This window comes from Hibiscus syriacus, unplaced genomic scaffold (genome assembly GCF_006381635.1).
Source record: "Hibiscus syriacus cultivar Baekdansim isolate YM2019G1 unplaced genomic scaffold, ASM638163v2 tig00003973_pilon, whole genome shotgun sequence".
NCBI lineage: Eukaryota > Viridiplantae > Streptophyta > Magnoliopsida > Malvales > Malvaceae > Hibiscus > Hibiscus syriacus.
In genome coordinates this window covers 227163-247936 of record NW_024061989.1, presented here as the reverse complement: position 1 = coordinate 247936, position 20774 = coordinate 227163, and the positions used below count along the sequence as shown (strand labels likewise).

Genomic DNA, 20774 nt, shown 5'->3' with positions numbered 1-20774 from the left:
ATACAAGGGGTTTAAAAATGAAAAAACAGGTAGCTTTCTCATATTATTGATAACTCTTGACACTGGCTTCAATGATTTTAGAGTTCAAAAAAGTTCAATTTTCAGATTATTGAGAGGAGAAAAGCTTCAGAAATAAGATCAAAACGTAAGGTATTCAGATCAACTTTATGACAATCCCACAAGTTTCTAGTCAATGGAAGATTAAATCTCCCCAGCTTGATCACCATGAACCTATCAATCGACCTCAGTGTTAAAAGTGAGTGTTCTCCCTAAAAGTTCCAGATTAGAGCAATTGTATATAGAGTGTGTGCGTTCATTGTCAATTGGCTAAGAAAATTATGAAGAAATAATCTTATAATCACCACAAACTAATTAAAAAAAAGCATACATCGACGTCTAACTATTTATCACCAAAACAGTTTGGATATCTATTTCATAATTAACATAGAAAACACAATGTAATTATAGTAATTTAAAACGGAAGTATCAATGTTGATGCAAAAAGCAATCAACTTTATTGCTCAAACACAAGCACAGCTATAATACCACAATAAAACCCACATCTTTTACACAAAACACAGACACATTTGACCAACAATTTTACATGAAAAACATGGAATTTTAAACACTATGAGACACAAGGCAGAGATTGCATACATCGATTGATCCTCTCAAGCAGAGCCATTAGCCAATTCCTTGTCAATAGCAGCTTTAGCAGTCTCAAGATCTTCATCAAAGAACATATCCCATTTCCCATCCCATTTGATGAAAAACTGAGTATCTTCATAGTATTTCACTCTATGAACATCCCCAGCTGGAGTGAACAAGTAATCCCCAACATCCAGATCGTATCTTTCCTTTTTACTCAAATTCCAAACACTTTTTTTCCCTTCCATCACCACCAAACAATGCCCAAAAGTATGGTGATGGGCTGGTTCAACACTCCCAGCCTTAAATCTAACAATAGCCGATGTGGGAGTTTCTCTCAATATCTTCATTGACCCACCAGGGATTATGTCGATCGGATTCAACTCCCTGTTCTTAACCAAACAACAAATAGCACACGTGTCAGCTTCGGTTTTCTCAGAAGCACCGATTTTAGGCATTTCATTCATCGATTCATCGAAGAAATTCGCGATGTCCTCTGGCCAAGGGTGAGACTTAGACGCCGGGCACGGCGATTTGAAAGGGGTGTTGAGCCAAGTGTCGACAATTTCCTTCGCGGTGTCGACGGGCGTTGCCATGCCGGAGAGTGCTAAAACGTTGCAGTTGTTGATGGAGCGATTGTTGCGAGCTTCGTCCGTAGTGAGACACGTGGTGGCGAATACACCGGGGAATTTGTTGGCGAAGATCCCCACCCCGACGCCGGTTCCGCAAGCAAGGAGGCCGCGGGTTTCCACGGAGGGGGAGGTGGTGGTGGAAGAGACACGACGGCCGACTTCGGCGCCGATGTTGTAGTAGGAGGTGATTCCGAGGTCTTCGACTTCTATGTTGAGGGAGCGGAGGTGGCCTACCATGGCGTCTTTTAGCTCAGCGCCGAAGGAGTCAGCTCCGGCAATAACTTTGAGGGGAGTGGCGGCGGAATCGGCCATGCTGCGGCGGAGGGAGGAGGAGAATAACTGAAGTGAGCTTAGGAGTCGAAGTCAAGGAGGAAATCTGTCACATTATTAGACCTAAATTCAGTAAGTAAAAATCTTAAAGTGATAATGGCAAATTGGTAAATATAGTCTTTTCTTTTTTTTTTAGAAAAAATATATATTCATCTTAGTAAATTATAAGCGTACGAATCGAACAACTTCAATAATAATATAATTGTTGATATTTCTTGAACGAACATCAGAAATATTAAGGGTGAATGTTTATTATCAAATAATTGAAAGTTGTCTTTGAACATATATTATATTGTACTCACTTCATAGTAATAAAAAACTAATTATATAAATAAATATTAATATAAGTAGTTAAGATTTCAGTCATTAACTTAAAATATCATATATTCAAATTTTATAATATTTACTTAATAAAAACAAATTAACCCCGTTGACCCATTGATTCCGATCTTAGATTTTTTTTAATATTTACTTAATAAAAACAAATTAATTAGGAGTGTATTTCGGTCTCAAAATATATTAAAATTAATATTGAGACGGAATTTAAATTATTTAATATTTATGACATTATAATACATATTTATGGATAAAATTAAAACAAATACTGAAACACCCATGTTTCATACAATTTAAGTACTAAAAATAATGCGCCTGTGTTTGCCAACGCATTGGCATGCATCGAATTGACCGCAAAAGTCTTCTTCAGGTATATCCTTTATTCCATCCACAAAACACAAGGTTAAATTGTGGTTTTAATTTCATCACACACTAGAGACCACAAATTATGGAAAATGTTCCTAAAATGTTGTATGAAACGATCCATCAAAGCAATCAAACTGCAAGCTCCAAAACATTTACTGTATACAAGTCGATTTAGAGATGCACTTACGAGTACCATTACGGACATCTTATTGTACCAAAGAGAACTCCAAAAAGGAACACACTTGGTAATACGTAAAGAATGCTGAAGTTTTGAACTGACATTGGTAGGGGCCGCGCGAACGCAGGCCCCCGCTGCCACAAATTATGACGTAGGCTCTCCCTCTATGGGGAGACCTTAGGCGAGCGCCCCTCCAAAGTGCAATGGAGGCCGCTAACCTAGGCCATGAGTCTAGTTGATCACCCATTGACCCCGTCCAGGTAAGTATGTTGCAGTGAAGCCGGTTGCCTCTTATTTATACAGTCAACCTCCTTGTCCATTCACTTCCTCAGGCGATGTGGGATTAGTCTTTATCATGAATAACAGTACTCTGGATTTGAATTTTTCCAGCTGACTGGTGAGTTGGGGAGGTTGAATGAAGTGACAATGAACATACAAATTTACCAAGAATATACGAATCTCCTGAACAAAATAGAATATGTTTCCTTGTTTCTTTATATCACTGATTAAAAGTGGTTCTAAATCAGATATTAACTCCCTTTCAAATGGTCATAAATTAAGTTACATTCCTATTGTTTCCGATATAATCATCTTGCTTTTGCAGTGTGGCAATTCTATGACCACAGCAACAACCAAGCATACATTGGCTTGAACATGGACATTTAAAGAATGTGTTTTCTTTGGATTTAAACATTCGTCCATATAGTTTCAATTCTCTCTTTGATTTTGCAGTGAACCAGTTCAAGACAATGGAAACAACAAAGCATATGCAGTTTGGCTTGAACAATGATGGTTAGAGAGTGTCGAGACTTGGGGTGATTTTCTTCGACTTTAAGCTCTTATCCAAATTGTTTCAATCTTCTCTTGCTTTTTGCAGTGAGGTGGTTCAATGTCCATGGAAACAGCCAACCATATAATGGCTTGAATTCGGATGGTTTGAGACTTTGGGCATTTTTCTTTGGCCTTGAAACCAAATTGTTTCAATCCTCTCCTGCTTTTGCAGTGAGATAGTTCAAGACTCACCAAAACTCATTGGGATTTTGCCAGGAAGTTCATTGAATGAATGTGGAATTTCTCCCGACGACTGTTTCTTTGACAAGTCCAGGAAAGTATAGATATTACGGTTTCGGATCGAGAAGCCTTGTTTTGATTTCTTCCAGTTCACTATCAAGTCATGGATTTCAACAAGAAAATTGAAAAATTCAGAAAGTGTTACTGGGACATCTGGTGTGTCAATCATCCTGTGAGATCTCCCAAGCTTTGAGAAATTTAACCTTTGATATTGTTTTTGGAGAAGTCGAGGATTCGGAGACTTCTAAGACTCGACAGATCATTGGAGATTGATCCATCAATGGAATTGCTCCTAAGATTAAGTACTTGAAGAGAGGACAATTGAGAGAAGAAAGCTGGGAATTCCCCACTGATATTGTTGTCATGAAGCTATTTGGTCCAAATGCTGGAAATTCAATGCCAGAAAAGCTATTGTTTGACAAGTCCAGCAGTAACAATCAGTAGATATTTGAGATAGATTTTGGCACTGGCCCTGAAAACTTGTTTCCTGAGAACATGAGTATCATCATTGAAGTAGTATTGATTTCTGGCAATTCCCCAGAAAACTTGTTTCTCGACAATGCCGGGACCGATAGATTTCGAGATCGAAACCACTGAGGTGGCAAAGAACCTGAGAACTTGTTATCTGATAGAATAATATTTCCAAGATTTCTTTCAGTTGCTTACTACCGGGGGGAAACCTCCTTCAAGATCATTTTCACTCAAGTCCAAGAAAATAAGATCAGTTTTGTTGGAGATCCAGCTAGGAATCTCCCCTCTAACTCAATAATGATAATGAAGATAACTTACACATCGACTCGATCGCGAGATTGTTGTTCCATGCTAATCTATTTCCTCCAAGGTGCAACTTATTCAACTCCTTAAGATCAAATAGTCATGTTCGGATCTCTCCAAAGTCCAAACAACATATTGTTCTCCAGCTGAAGTGTCCTCAGCTTCCGAATAGACAATGGAATTTCACCACAGTACACATCGGAGTCGCATTGGACTCTCTGCGTCTCCTCAAGATCGCATGACTCCCCGCTTTCTGGACCACCATTCTGGACCACCATGCGTCTTTCCGCAGGTAGATTTTTGCAATAATATAGGCTTTTTACTTTGTTATATATATAATATAGGCTGATTTTTTACTATATATATAATAAATTTTTGAATTTATTATTGGGGAAAGACGCATGGTGGTTCGGGGTGTTCCATGCGACCTTGGGGGATGCGGGGAGCCTAGTGCAACTTCGATGTGTACTGTAACATTCACCCTATTCGAACAAATAATTTATCGGTTGCACTATTCAAACAATTTTTTTCGACTACGTTATTGCAAAAAAATCACCCTTTCTTGTGACATTGATGTCGTCAAATAAATTTTCTATAATTGTAACTTCAAAAAACTTCTTTCAACAGATGCAACTGTCGTTGGTATAATTAAAAGGATTCGGCATAATTTGTCAAAGTTGTAGATTGTTACCCAAACGTTTCAATCGCTTACCGAAAATGATGCTCATATTTTAGAATAAGTAGTTTGAGATTTGACAGTAAAAAAAAACTTGAAATTCAATTTAAAAAATTACCATCGTTAAAATTTATTTTGTAACCCCTCATTTAAGAGCATAATAATATCAAATTGCTGTGTAGGATAAAATAATTTTTTTTTTATGAAGAAGGAGATTATTATCATATTTTTCGTTAAAAATTTTCCTAATCTAATTAGAGAAAAAATGTACACATGATGATAATAATAATAATAATAATAATATCAAATTTTAATTTTTTAAATATTTCATTTGTTTTTTATAATTAACAATATAAAAATGAATAAAAGAAAAGTTGGGTTTTGTGGGGAATCCTAAGTGCTGGTTTGGCATTAGCTTTGGGAGGATGCTTTTGTATAATATTGACCAAATGAGAAGTGGTCAAACTATGATTCTTGTTTTAATTATTATTTATTTATCTTGACAAATATATATGGTTAAATACGCTTTAAGTCCTTATACTTTTGTATTTTTGAAAATTAGTCCTCAACTTTTCATATTTTGAAATTCAAGTCTAAATGTTAATATCGCTAAAATTCTTTCGTTAAATTTATTGATATGGTATTTTAAAATAAAAAAATATTAAATTGAAAACTATTTTAATGAAAAACTTGTTTGGATAATGAGGTGGGAAAATGATTTTATCACCTATCGCACCCTCGAGAATTATTCTTTCAATAGGGTGTATTGAACAGTAATCTCAGAAGACGTTGGGAGCACAATGTGTCCTCAACAAGATGCAGATACCGCAATTCATCTTCAGCTTTTTTGGGAAGACGTATGGACGAGACAGAGAGACTCATGCAGAGTGTACAAAGGAGACACATTATGGTCCATGCATCTTTTCCATAAGAAGTTGAAGATATATTGTATTTTCAACGTCTTCTAGGTGATAACGTACCCATTATTCTAAATTTACAAAGAGTTAAAACATACTTTAATAAATACAAGTACGAAATAAATAAATGATATAACCAAATTAAATTTTCTCATTAAATGATGTAATCCGATTCATTTTTGTCATTAAATGATGCAATCCAATTCATTTTCGTCGTTAAATGGTGTAATCCAATTAGTAAATGCTCTTCCGTTACATACAAGGTCCAAGAAATTTAAAATAGAAAATGTAAGTTGATCTACTTTTAAACTTTTTAGAGTTTAAGGACTAAATCTCAAAATCTGCTAAAATATGGGTCTTATAAACATATTTTAACAAAAAAAGTTAGTACATTACGAACGTAAGGAAGAATAAGAACTACACAAAACTTCAACTATTCATAAACCAACTTACAACAACTTTTGTCACCACAATTGTAGCTTTAGCTTTGATACTGTATTAGGCAATTCTTTGGGTTTTGGGTAAAATACAAAAATCATCATTAAACCATGTTGAAATAATTTGTTTAACCATTAAAGTTTTGTAAGTTATAAAATGATCATTAAATTGCTCAAAATGTTATAAAATGACCATTAAACTCTATCAAACTATTATACAATAGTCATTTAATTCGTTAAACTAATATAAAATGATCTTTAAACTTACTGAAATTTATTATCACCTTATAATGTGCAGGGATTATTTTGTAACCAATGAAGGACGCAATATTTTATGTTAGAACTTACTTAAATTTATTTTCACCTCCATTGTCTTGAGTTTGTGCCCTAACCCCCTTACTCTACACGTGGCTTTGCTACAATTTCTTTATGGTGTTAACTGGGACATTTCGGTGACATATCATAAAGTTTGCACCTAATTAAAAGATTTTTCTAGTCAATAAGTCGGTCTAATAGAATGAGGCATTAGATTCTTTAAATAAGGTCAGAGATTTAAATTTTGACATTTGCAAATGGAGCAAACTGGATTGGAAATGTCACACTCACCTCTGCAGTATCCGATTCGAAATAATCGATTAATAGACCGGATACCGGTGGTTATAAAAAAATACTTTCCAAACCATGTTTTCATTAAATATATCAATGCATAAATCTTTCCTTTCCAAATACTGAATTTACACTTTAAATTATAAGGATCAAATTTGGTATAAACCCTTTTTTCAAAAGACCAAAGTAAACAAAAAGCAAGAAAATAAGAAGTCAATTTCACAATTTTTTCTTAAAAGTATATATGTGGACAGAAATCTAAATTTTATGTATAATTAAAAATCTAATTTTATCGTACAAATCAAGTGGTCTCTGTGGTAAATAAATTGTTGTTATTCATGAGGACCCGAATTCGAACACCATAGAAGACATGGGTGTGAGCGTTCAATGTCGAAAGATTGAGAATTATCTTTAAACATATATTATCTTATGCTTATCCCAGATTAATAAAAAAATATCAAATTTTACCTAATGAAAAAGAGATGGAAAGAATAAAGTCTAAACATTTTGTTTGTCAAAAAGATATAAAGAAAGTAGAAGACATTTTCAATTGGGAAATTTTCCGAGGGTCACTTTACTTTTGAGTGGGGAGAAATATTTGCTTATATATATTCTTGTTTAGGATTTCTAATTGACTATTCATAAGAATTTATTGATCCTTCATGTGTCAAATTTAACATAAAAAATTAACTATTTTCCCATAATTTCTAAAATATATTAATTAAATATTATTATTTGATATATCAAATATATTTTACATACCTTGTTTATTTTTATTTTAAATTCTGAAAACCGAAACCCTAAATATTAAAATATGAAATTATAACTATAAACCCTAAATAAGATGCACCGTATAAAATAAGTTTTACACAAATTTTTAAATAAATAAAATATTTTTGAGAGAGTTGAGGAATTTATAAAATTGAGACTGAATATAAAAAAAAACCAGATGAAGTACATTTTTAATCATAAAAAGAAGGAATAAAATAAATACAATAATTAATTAGAGATAAATTTTAAAATGAAAACTCAAAGAATACACGGCATTGACTATTCAAGTTTATTGTGGAAATTAGGAATATTTTTACACCATTTTTAGAGAGATTTGCTTGTCAAACTGGTATGAATCATTCTTTTAACGATATTGTCGATACCGTTTTTTGTCTAGACGGGAAAAAGACTGAAATCGACTCGGGAATTTTTTCTTTGAAAATGTTTTTCGAAATGTGAGGAATCGCTACCAATCAATTAAGGTGTGATTGGGATACATCGAAACTTGGCATTTTTATAAAATAAAATAAAATGTTTTATTAAAATCACCCGATTTTCATGGTGTTCCAATCACACCTTAAATGATTGGTGGCGACTCCTCACATTTTAAAAAACATTTTCAAAGAGAAACCTCTAAGTCGGTATCGGTATTTTCCCTGCCCGGACGAAAAACGATGTCGACATATATATTATTTAGACACCAAAAATCAGTTTGAGGTATAGTTTAGGCTCATAAAAGTATATTAAGCCTTAAAAATTGACGATCGTATAAATTGTACATGAACATGCTAACTGAAATATAATAATTGTTTGATATTTTCAACCATTTGACAATGAACGCTCACACCTCTCACATATGTAGTACTCGAATACAAGACTTCAAGGGATAACAACAAATCTTTTAACTACTTAAGTCGCTTTATTCGTGTAACATTTGTATAAATTTAAATTAACTCAAATTTTATAGGAAGTTAAAAAATAATTTTGTAGCCATTTATATTTCTCAAAAGTGGGGAATAGTTACTTAAAATCCATTTTCCACGAAAAAGTCCAAAAGATTGATATAGTTATATGATTGGTACTTAATTTCTAATCATTTAATGCATGTAATTCAAATTCAACAAATTTTATTCAAATGAAAAATGATGATCTTTTCTTTTCTTTTTATTAAATGAAATTCAAAATTTATTTTTAAGATCATAAAATATTTTTTAAAATTATAATTTTATGAATTCTTTAATTCATTTAAATTATTTTACGAATAACTTATATTTTGTTATGGTTAAATTTGTAAAATTTATAATTTATAGTTTTTGAGATCTAATAATTTTAATTATAAAAAATCAAAGTCAATTTTTTTGTTAAACAATGTGATTCAATTATTTAACTTTTGTTTAATAAGTTTATATATATATATATATATAATAAATTGTGAAATTCAATATAAAAATTCTAATTGTGTTTTAAATTTCTTACTTAAAAATATTAAAAGAAGTTAAAAGAAAATTCTAATCAATTGAGAGTTTAAAGAAGGTATTTTTATTAATTTAAAATCTCACATCATTCGTTAATGATAGTTAATAATAATTGCTTATTTTTTTTAACAAAATCTAAAATTTAATGTTTATTTTATAACTTTTTAAGCGTTGAATGACTAAAAAAATATTTTATCATAATTTAATGATCATTTGTAATTTTACTCTATTTTATCTTATTTTAGTTTAGTTAGTTGTATGTTTCTGTGTACGATATTTATAGTAGAAATTTTGTCAAAATTATGATGTAATAATTTAAAGGGTAAATTATGTGTTTGGTACTTGTATTATCAATTTCGATCTATTTTAGTATTTAAATTTTTAATTTTTTAAAATCATATCTAAATTTTAGTTTTTGTTTCATTTTAGTACCCCTGGTCAATATTTAACATTAAGTTTTGATTTTTTTTGAAAGTTTAAGCACTAAAACTAATCAAAATTGATAGTTTAGGTACTAAATGCATTAAATTTTTAACAATGGGTACTAAAATGAAACAAAAATAAATATAAAGTATGATTTTGAAAAAAAATAAAAGTTTATATGCTAAAATATATCAAAACTGATAGTTTATATACTAAGAGTAGTTTACCCTAATTTAAAAAATGAGAAAAGGCATTATTGTTGATTAAAAAATAAAGAGAAAATAAATGGAAAAGCAAAAAGGTGTTGGTTGAATAAAGGTGGAAGCTTGATCTGGTTAAGGTCCTATGAGAGGCACAGGAATAGTTAGAATGTTAGATCTTACACTGTTTGTCAAAGAAGCAGTTGTTTTGTATTTATTAATGTCCAGATTTTAACATGTAATAAAACTGGAACACGAAACAGTTTTCTAATGAATTCTTTCTTTTTACATTTTTCTAATATATTTTTAAAATTTATTGTCCCTGTTTGTCATCTTCTTTCATGGGGTGTTTTCTTTTTTCCTTTTTAATGTATCCCCTCAAAAAATTGGGGCAGATTTTGCCTAAAAAGCTTGTCTTTTAACTCCACAACTCTCTCTTTCTCTGTTCTTTTTTTCATGTGAATAATTCCTCATTTTCTCATCTTTAATCTTCCTCTCTCTCTCCAAAAATTAGTTTTATTTATCTATTTTGTAGAAAAAAAGCCCATTTCCCCCTTGTTTCTTGCACAGTTTACAAGGAGAAATCTCTGTTATAACAAGGAAAAGAGACTAAAAAAAGGATAATTTAAGCAAAATATAAGCTTTGGAGGATGAATGGTCTTTTACATTTTGAAGAACAAGATTGCTCTGAGTTTGTTGAAGTTGATCCAACCGGAAGATATGGCAGAGTATGAATACTAACTCTTCCTTCTTTATTTTTCTCCTTTTTTTTGATTCATTAACCTTTTTTTGTTGCAGTACAATGAAATCCTTGGGAAAGGTGCTTCAAAAACAGTGTATGAATCAAAACCCAACATTTTTTTCCATTTTTTTCAATACTCGATTCATATTTCTTCATTAAATTTGCTTTTATCCATATTTTTTCACAGAATTTGAGCTCCATTTGATATAAGGGGCTGATCTTTATTGCAGTTATAGAGCATTTGATGAGTATGAAGGGATTGAAGTTGCTTGGAACCAAGTCAAACTCTATGATTTTCTTCAAAGCTCTGAAGATCTTGAAAGGCTTTACTGTGAGATTCATCTTCTCAAGACATTGAAACACAAGAATATCATGAAGTTCTATACTTCCTGGGTTGATTCTGCCAATAGGAACATTAATTTTGTCACTGAAATGTTCACTTCTGGAACTTTAAGACAGTAAGTAAAACATAAAAACATGTTGAGATCTTTGTTCTTTTACGTTGAACTTTTTCTTCTTTTTGGTGTAGTTTAGGCGTTTGATCTTTTGTCTGTGTTGGGGTTCCCTTGTTTTTTGATCTATGATAGGTATAGGCTGAAGCATAAGAGAGTCAACATCAGAGCAGTGAAGCATTGGTGTAGGCAGATCTTGAGTGGCCTTCTTTATCTCCATAGCCATGATCCCCCTGTGATTCATAGAGATCTTAAATGTGATAATATGTTAATGGGCCCAAGGAGAAGTAAGATCGGTGATCTCGGCCTCGCTGCGATCCTCCGGAAATCTCACGTGGCTCACTGTGTCGGTATGTTTACTCGAACTGAACTTTGGTTGGCATCTTGTATGATAAATGTTGAACTATTTTTAGTAATGGAAGTGGGGTGATTCGATAAAATGAAAGCCACCGATTTTCGGGCGGGATTGTTTCTTTCTCCAGGAACACCGGAGTTTATGGCTCCCGAGGTCTACAAAGAAGCGTACAATGAATTAGTCGACATTTATTCATTCGGAATGTGCATTTTAGAAATGGTTACTTTTGAGTATCCTTATAGTGAATGTACTCATCCAGCACAAATCTACAAGAAAGTTGTATCTGTAAGGGCTTTTCACTTTGCTTGACTTGCTTTTTTGCTTTGTTTGATAGTTTCATCTGCTGAAACGACCAGTTTTCATTGATGTGCGTTGTTACTTAGGGTAGAAAACCGGATGCTTTGTATAAAGTTAAGGATCCCGAAGTTCGACAATTTGTCGAGAAATGTTTGGCAACCATGTCTTTGAGGCTTTCTGCGGGAGAATTGTTAAATGATCCTTTTCTCCAGATTGGTGATTGTGAGTCTGATTTAAGTCAACTAGATTATGCTTATGGAAGGGAATGTGATGATATGGGTCCCCTCATTAGGCTACCGTATCTCGAACTTCATCACAGTAGTAACTCTCATGGCGACGGATACTCGAACGGTTATGGTTACAAAACACCAAATGAATGGGGGTATCATCCTGCTGAAATTGAACTCAGTGGAATCGAGCTTTTCGAACATCAGGAAGATGAGCATGCTTCAAATGTAGACGTAAGCATCAAGGGGAGGATGCGAGATGATGGTGGTATCTTTTTGAGACTCCGGATTGTGGATCAAGAAGGTTAGAAACTTGTTAACATTTGTTCTCGACTTTTTCTTGGTGGAGATCTGACTCGAGTTCCTCTTTTTGTCTACTCCAGGTCGTATCAGAAATATATATTTCCCATTTGATGTTGAAACTGATACAGCACTGAGTGTTGCTACTGAAATGGTAGCAGAATTGGATATCACCGACCAAGATGTGATGAAAATAGCGGATATGATCGACGGAGAAATCGCCTCCTTAATACCCAAGTGGAGACAAGGGCCGGGAATTGAGGAAACACCCTGCTTTTCGAATCCAAACTTTTGTCACGATTGTGCTTCGTCTACCGGTTCCCTCTTAGATTTTTTGACGCATAATGGTGGTGCCAAGGACTCGCGTCTTCCTCAGTGTTGTAGAACTGGCTGTGCTTCAATGCACGGCCGATTCGAAGAGATTACATTTCAAGTCGAGGAATCCGAGCATTGCGTGACAGATGGTGCACCAAATGTGTCGAGTCAATCGGACAATTTGCATTACCTGGAAATTTGGGATCAGCAAGAAAGCCACGAACATAGCCCGGAGGGATCTAGACACAGACATTCAGATGAAGAGTTCCCAATTCCATGACGATAACAACAAGAGCTTCCCCGATTCACATAACCGAGGGTGCCGGTACTGCAACCCAATAGAATCTCCGAGAGTTAAGGACATGGTCACAGCTCAGAATTTCTTTACTGGATCACTGCTTCCTCACACTCTTCATAGGACAACTTCCCTTCCAGTTGATGCTGTTGACATATAAATGTAAGATTCTGCGTTCTTTTGAACATTCTCTCCATTTTGATCTGGCATTCTAATCAATCATTTATGTATTTTTCATTCGTCATAATCGAATTTAAGACATCTTTTCGAATCGAAAATCAAAATATTAAGATTTACATAGATTTTAATATATCCGTATCGTATCATATTTTAATAATATTTTTATATCGTATTCATATTCGTATATTTGTATCAAATTATTCGAACGCGGAATGAGAGTTTCAATGACTGAGGGTGTGTTCAAAGGGGAAGTAAATGAAATGAGACCCCAAAAGGGCATAGAGGCATGGGATAATGAGTTTGAGAATCATGTTCCATTCCCATGCATTGCATGTTAAAATGGCCCCCACAAGTGACCATCATGTTCCAATGAAAACCTCATTTTAGCCGACTTTGATGTTACCTTATCATTTCATTTCATTTCATTTAATTATATTTTATTTTATTTTATTTTATTTTATTTTATAATTTCATATACAATATAATTATATAATAATAATCAAATATTACAGATGTATTAAAACATATTATATTATGAAAAAATAAAGTATGTCATGTATTATATAAAATGTAGATACTGATAATAAAAATAAATGACAATTTTGAAATATTAATATAAGAAATATTTTCACATCATATTTTATTTATTTTTAATTTCATCACTGATGATGATTCTGAATATAGAAATTAATAAATTCGAATAGATATATAAATAATCAACAAATTACACCTTATGGATTGTACAAATTACGGTATAATTGGGGATGGTAATTTAACTCTAATCTGACAGATTTTTGAACCTAATTGAATAGGGTTGGTTTTTTTTAAAAAAAAAGTAGTTTAGGTTTGTCGGGTTATATTTTTTTTAAGGGGGAGAGATCGAGTCGAGTCAGGTTCTAGTGGAGGTTATAAAAATTTCGACACGACCCGAAGATGATAATGTAATTTTCTTTTAAAAATATTATTATTTTATAATTAAGTCATTATTTTATACCGAATCAGATCAAATTGAGTTAAAAATAGAGTGGAGAGTACATTTTTTCAGATCAAATAGATGATATAAAATTTTTAAATCAGATTCTAATAAAAAATACATATTTTCGGGTCGGTCGACAAAATTCAACCCTAAATCGAGCCGTTGCCATCACAAGTATTGGGATTTGAGCACTGAAGTTACAAGCTGGGTTGGTCAAAGTTTTCAAAGCAGTGTTGTGATTAAGAAATGGAATGGTGGTTTGTTTCTTTCACGCCTCTAATCCAATTGGGAACTCATCACTTTTCAAAAATGAAAAAGGAAAGGAATATTATATATATATATATAAGAAAATTGAATTAATGCACAATTTAATATCAGAAAAAGTCTTCCACGTGGCTAAAACTAAAATGAATCATACTAGTTATTAAATTAGATATTTAAATTCAGATGTAAAATATATTTAAAATATATTACCAACAACAGGTTAGTCTAGTGAGACGAGGTATTAAATCTCTTAAGCAAGGTTAGAGTTCGACTTCTGACGATTGCGAATGAAACAAATTAGGCTGAAACGATCGCCCTTGCCTCTACGATACCCGATCCGGATTAGTCGATCAATAGATCAAATATCGATTATTATATTAAATATATTGATAAATTTAAAAAAAAATGACCCTAAGTTTTATTGATATTTTCTGACCTAACGGGTTCAAATTGTCCATGACATAGATACACATCATAATTTAGGCATTGGCATATGCTTGTTGTCCTTAGGTGGATAACTAACAATTCAAATTTCTTTATTTGAAATTTTTTATTCATTTTATTAATTGTATCAATCTCGAAATTTTATTTATATTCACTCGTATATAAAAAATTATATTATTAATACGGGTGTCTAAAAAAATTATAAATTTATCACCGAATTCAGAGAATATGATGGTTCAAAAGTGAAACATGAAACCCGAAATTAAAAAAAAAATCAATCTACCATAAAAGGATTCAACTTTGAGATAAAGATCCACAAACAATCCAATTATGTCCCCAAAAGATTACTATGTATAAAGTGGTCAATACCAACTAATTGTGAAATGATGTCCACATTCCTTGCAAATGAATAAGCAAAAGAATAGAATAGTTAGTTAAGGCACATTAAAGGCCATTTATTCATCATAACAACATTATTTCACAATCATTTTTTATATAATCATCAATATTTGTTCTATTGATCGTATAATCTAAATTTGATACTACAGAGATAAAGATAACCTTCCAAACCTAGTTTACACCTTTCACAATCGTCAGGATTTAAATCTTTAACTTTACTTAAGAGATATAGTGCCTCGTCCCGATTATTGGTACATTATTTCATAATTATTAACCTATGCAGTCTAGTGATTATTACCATTTTTCTTTTTGTCTCTTAAGTCCTACATTATAAATAAAGATCAATATTGAACTCAATATTTCATATTTAAATATTTTAGTCCAACGCTTGTTAGAGCGGGCCTAGACGCCTTTTTAAGTAGGGTGTAAACGAGTCGAGTCGAGCTCGAGTATGCTGAGCTCGACTCGACTCGAAAACTCTGAAATAGAGCTCGACTCGACTCGAAATCCTGGACTGAAGCTCGAAAAGGCTCAAAATAAAAAAAAATTCTTAAACTTAACTCGATTGAAGCCTCAAATTCGAACTCGAACCTGAACCTTAAATACATAAAATCTTATTGTATTTTCTTTAAAAAAATCAATACATAAATATTAATATTATTAATAATTTATTTAAAAAAAATAAAATCTTAATATATTATATTTTCGAGCTGCTCACGAGCTTTTCGAGTTGAATATCAAGTAATTCGTTTCGGCTCGTTAAGAACTCGAGACGAGCTTGAATTCGAGTCGAGTCCATTCGATCCGAGTATTTATCGAGTCTTGATCGATTCGATCTCAAGTAGCTCGCGATCTGTCTCGTCTCATTTACAGCCCTATTTTCAAGAGTCGGAGCAACATAGAAAAAAAAACCCTGCGCCATGAGGTGAACAAGTCTTGGAGTTGGATCAAGAAAAAAACTGATCTTTTAAGCAAATATATACCCTCTCAATATGTATGCAATCCAGTTCACCACACGACATCGATCTTTAGATCATCAGAACCTCAGTGTTATTATATACAAATGAACACAGAGATTTAAGAAGCAGCTCCAATTCATACCTGAAGATACAAGGTATCTAGTTATTAAATCTTATAGAGGCCTCAATAGTGGGTAGTCTTCGAGTAGTTCTCGCTCCGATAATGTGTCATCTTCATTTTGAGGTGTCCACAAGACCTCAACTGCCTGAATGGGAATCAAGGAAATATCAAGAATGAGCAATCTCGAGTACTCGTAATTCAGGGGAATAAGACGGATTCTTACCATTATTTTACTTGAAGGGATGGAGGCAAGCTTTTGCAAGGCTTCCTTTAAGTCGCCACTTCCATTAATGGCAGGAAATTTATGCACTCCCTCAGCAGCCACCAATATTGTTATCTGAAATTTCAGAAATCGGTTATAAACAAATGATGTTATTACGGATATTATTAACTCGAAACTGGACTTGCGGTCCTTATTCCCTCTGAAACTTAAAATGGCAACTCCATCATAACCAAGTGTGTGGATTCATCTATCGGTTACACGATACAACTCATTGAATTTATGAATGATATGAGAAATACACATTGTTTTTCCAGAATGATGTCTTAAATACATTCAATCCTATACATTTGCAGTAACTATAACTTAGAAAGTATGGTCTTACCACTATGTACTCATTGCTAAATCCACTAGCTTTCAGACTACTTGTACTTTGTCTTTTAATATTGTTCACATTCACTAGAGTCTCTTCATCGAATTTACCCCGTTCTTCGATAGAGAGTTGATTGAAGCGTTTCTCCCCATCGTCTATGCTCCGTTTCACGTCAACCTGAAGATATATAGTATGTCAAAATTTCAACAATTTTATACTTACAATACAAAAAGAGCATATCCGCATATGCAATTCGTTCACCAACGAGCACAAACAAAATATTACAGAAGGTTAACTTACAGATGAATAACCCGAGATGCAATAATCAGGATGGCGAAGCAAAGCTAATGTTGTCTCTGCAAACATAAAAACGAGAGACATTGAACTTGACATGTTCAACGGAAAAAGCAGACATACACCACTTTATACGTGTTACAAGTATTGCTCTAGTAAAACAGAGAGAAGAAAGATTGCAGCTATATGGCCATTCAATGGAAATATCATTTAACCATCAGCAAAATAAGAGTAAGCAATGCAATGGATGCTATCTATGTGCATTTCAATCAAACTAAGCCGCTAAATGGGTAAAAAGCTTAGGCTCCTTGTTGTAATAATTGTATGTCATCAATTTTATTAGCTACCATACAGTTGTTATTCTCAAAAGCAGATTTCAGAATAGCAAGTAGCATAATTAGGCTATGAGCTGTAAGATTCAAAACCTTTAAATATAGACAGATCTTAGAAAGCTTTACCTGTCAATACAAAGCTTAGACCCTCAGACGTAGAGGTGTCGGCCACTTTGGCGATCCGATTAAGATCCTTTTGAAGAGTCCGTCCCATACCCAGCAACCCAACCTAATAATACAAACAATAGTGAGACTATATATGAACAAATGGTGATCGAATTCCTTGTCTAGCTCATTTTGCATAACAATTCTTCCTACAAAACAAAGTCTCAATACTTGATTAAAAAAGGAATTCATATAAACACTATGTGACTATAAAGATTATACTAAAATTCACATTTAAGCAACCCTCCTCTATATAATTTTCATTTCACATTCAATATATGCTGTTGATATTCCTAGTTTTCACATGTTGATTAACCATGTATTCAACGATGCATACGAGAATCGGTACTTCATATCTTACATTTGTAAACTCATCTGATCAGTAGCATTCTCATTCTTGGATAATGGATATCAACTTGTTGATTTGTATCAATTATGCAAAAAACAAAGGAAGAATTCCTTATAACACAGTCTTTCTTCTAACCTAAAAACCGACTTCACCATAATTACTAGGAGATTTACATGCACAAATAATTACAGAACGAACAGTTTTCGGTTCAGTAATGTTAAACATACATTTGAGAACTTTACGCCTATTCAAACTTAATTAAAGTAAAAAGAACAAATAAAAACCAATTAAAATTATCCAAAAACTTACCTGAAGCTTAAGAACAGTAGTCTTTTCACTAGCAGTAAGCACACTGCTCTCAGACCGATCCGAAAGGAAACCGGAAACCAAAACAAAGGCTGCAAACCCAACCAAAATAAAGAACAAACTCGAACCGGCACCAACACCAACCCCAAAAGCTGGCCCCATGTAAAACCCACCACCACCAAACGGAGCAGGCGCGTAATAGGAACCGAGTACGAAGAAGAAAAACGCGACCCTCCATTCCTGGGAACCGAATAACTCCTCGAAGACGAAGAACTCGAAGAAAATGACCTTCCGCCCATCCTCCCACCAATGCAGCCAAAGCTGCGTTATTGGGATCGTACATTAGCAACAACCCCAATAAAACAGCAGCTATAGCCGGCCTTTTTAACACGTTCAAAGCTCTGGAGATTGTTTGAGCAACAATCTCGAATGGATTTTTATCAATCGAGCTGGAACTCAATTGGTTGTTGGAACCCAAACTCGAGCTCGTCAAATGTTTCCTCTCCTCCGACGAGAAGAAGCATTTAACGGCGAACTTAGCCGAACGGTGGCCGTTGAAGGCCAACGTTCCGGTGAATTTGAATAAGCGAGGAGTGGGAAGAGGAGGCAGATGAAGAGGTAAAGAGTTTTTTAAGTTCATAGTGTTGGATTGGAGCAAAGAAGAAGTAGATGTCGCCATGGTGATGGAGAAATATGATGACGATGAGCTTTGGGAGTGAAGGAGATATTTTCTGAAGAAATGAGGTAGATCCGTAGATGAGATTTAGGGGGTGAAATTTGAAGGAGTTTGTGGCCATGGAAAGAGGAGGCTTCTTGTGTAACCTCATCTTCATTTGAATTGTCGTTCAAAATTATACCATCCAATTGAAACAAGTTTAGTAAGTTGTTTTGTCAAGTATTTGGCTATTAAAATCAATTGCCACCTTAATCAAGTCCATGATTTCGAATCCTGATGTTTCTGAATGGAGTAAAATGAGTTGGGAAGGTCGTCCACTCTACATTACCCGATCTAGATTAGTCAGTCAATAGATTGAATATCATTGATTAATTTTTTTTTTTAAAAAGAAGCACTTGCCACCCTACTATTCGTATATTTCTAATTTATTTTTACAAAATTTAACAATGGTATGATTTACGTTGACGTATAGATAAGACACGATAAAATTATATTTCAACGATATTTATTAGTATTGTTATCACTTTCAAGCATTAACTCGACAATGTTATGCTGCTTACCACATGAACAAATCCGTTAATTAATAATTTGATAAATAATAAAATGAAGAAGGTTTTATACTCATTTTATATTATATATTAATTAAGCATCACCTTTAGTAATAGTTGAATACTTCAATACAACATTTTCCCATTTAAAAGATCGTCTCTATATCTAATTCAATAAATTTTAAATTATTTTAAAATTATTTCATATGAAAAAATTATAAAATAAAACTACTCATACTAAAAATTCTAAATTATGTGATTAATTTTAATTTGCATCACTTAGATAATGAAAAGACTTAATAGATAAAAGAGAATGAATATAATTAAAGTTTACGGTTAGATCTTCGTTTACAAAAATAAATTATTTAAAAATTAAAGTAGTTGGTTCTAAAAAAAATTAATAAATAACATATTTTTGTAATATATAAATAATAAAATTTTATAAATTAAAATTAAAATATTATCAGAAGTGTAATATCACTTATAAATTATTTATAAATATTCATCCAAATATAATTATTATATTTTATTTTAAATTATATATATATTATATTTATAATTAGACATTAAACGTCTAATTAAAAATTTAAACAGAGAATAAAAATTATAATTTAAAATTTATTTATTTTTGCTAAATATGTTGTACCATAAACTTTTCATGTTAGACCGATACAATATTCAAGTCACAAAAACAAAACTAATATGTCTTATAGGTTCGGGTCAAATTGTCCAATACAAATGATAGTGTAATTTGAAACATCATATATTTGAAAGTTGACTTTAAACTTAAACGATAAGATTGATAAACAAAAATATATTTTTTCTTATAATAATGTATTAATAATTTTATATATATTTGATTAGATTCATATTTAACCCGACTTGACTCGAAAATCTAAAGATTGACCCACATCAAAACTGATCAATTCAATATTGACCCGACCCGAAAATTGAATGTTTTGATATTGACTCAACCTAAAATGAACAGATCTGGTATTTTGACCTGACCCAAAAACAAACTGATCCGAAATTGATTCACCAAAAATTAACCCGATATCGACTCGATCCAAAAATCAACCGATTTGATTCTGACTCAACCTGATACCCGACCTAACTCGACTTACTATAGACCCAAAAAAAATCAAACCTGAAATAACCCAATCTAGATCCGATCCAAGTTAAATTTCAAACCAAAATGACTCGATCCAAATAATTTGTTTGTCACCTATAGTTTCAACTGTATATATACATTTATTCTTATTTTGTGTAAATAAATTTAAATATATAAATATAAACTATTTTTTAAAAATAAAAAATAAACTATAATTTCAATAGTTATATAATA

At 32.5% G+C, this 20774-nt stretch overlaps 2 protein-coding genes, 1 non-coding gene and 1 pseudogene across 3 annotated transcripts; 1 reads left to right on the top strand and 3 right to left on the bottom strand.

Annotated features, from left to right (window-relative positions):
- Positions 1-439: 439 nt before the first annotated feature.
- Positions 440-1649, bottom strand: LOC120185191 (DNA damage-repair/toleration protein DRT102-like). The gene has a single exon (XM_039189484.1). It carries the CDS (start codon positions 1590-1592, stop codon positions 672-674), a length of 921 nt encoding a protein of 306 aa, XP_039045415.1. The 5' UTR covers positions 1593-1649; the 3' UTR covers positions 440-671.
- Positions 1650-2596: 947 nt separating this feature from the next.
- On the bottom strand, positions 2597-2758 carry LOC120185344. Its single transcript, XR_005522113.1, has one exon. It is a non-coding gene; the product is annotated as a U1 spliceosomal RNA (small nuclear RNA).
- Positions 2759-9685: 6927 nt separating this feature from the next.
- On the top strand, positions 9686-12808 carry LOC120184950 (serine/threonine-protein kinase WNK1-like). Its single transcript, XM_039189294.1, has 8 exons — positions 9686-9691; positions 10471-10568; positions 10639-10676; positions 10813-11040; positions 11170-11384; positions 11517-11674; positions 11773-12217; positions 12297-12808. The coding sequence occupies exons 2-8, from the start codon at positions 10491-10493 to the stop codon at positions 12806-12808; spliced, it is 1674 nt and encodes a 557-aa protein (XP_039045225.1). The 5' UTR covers positions 9686-9691; positions 10471-10490.
- A 3308-nt stretch (positions 12809-16116) lies between these two features.
- LOC120185172 lies at positions 16117-18955 on the bottom strand (annotated as a pseudogene).
- Positions 18956-20774: the final 1819 nt, after the last annotated feature.

Bases quoted from the DNA above. Each gene is read 5' to 3' on its own strand.
- LOC120185191 (XM_039189484.1), bottom strand. From the start codon at position 1,592: ATGGCCGATTCCGCCGCCACTCCCCTCAAAGTTATTGCCGGAGCTGAC.
- LOC120184950 (XM_039189294.1), top strand. From the start codon at position 10,491: ATGAATGGTCTTTTACATTTTGAAGAACAAGATTGCTCTGAGTTTGTT. The intron at 10,569-10,638 runs GTATGAATACTA...TTTTTGTTGCAG, and splicing joins CAACCGGAAGATATGGCAGA to TACAATGAAATCCTTGGGAA. The intron at 11,385-11,516 runs GTATGTTTACTC...TTCTTTCTCCAG, and splicing joins TCACGTGGCTCACTGTGTCG to GAACACCGGAGTTTATGGCT.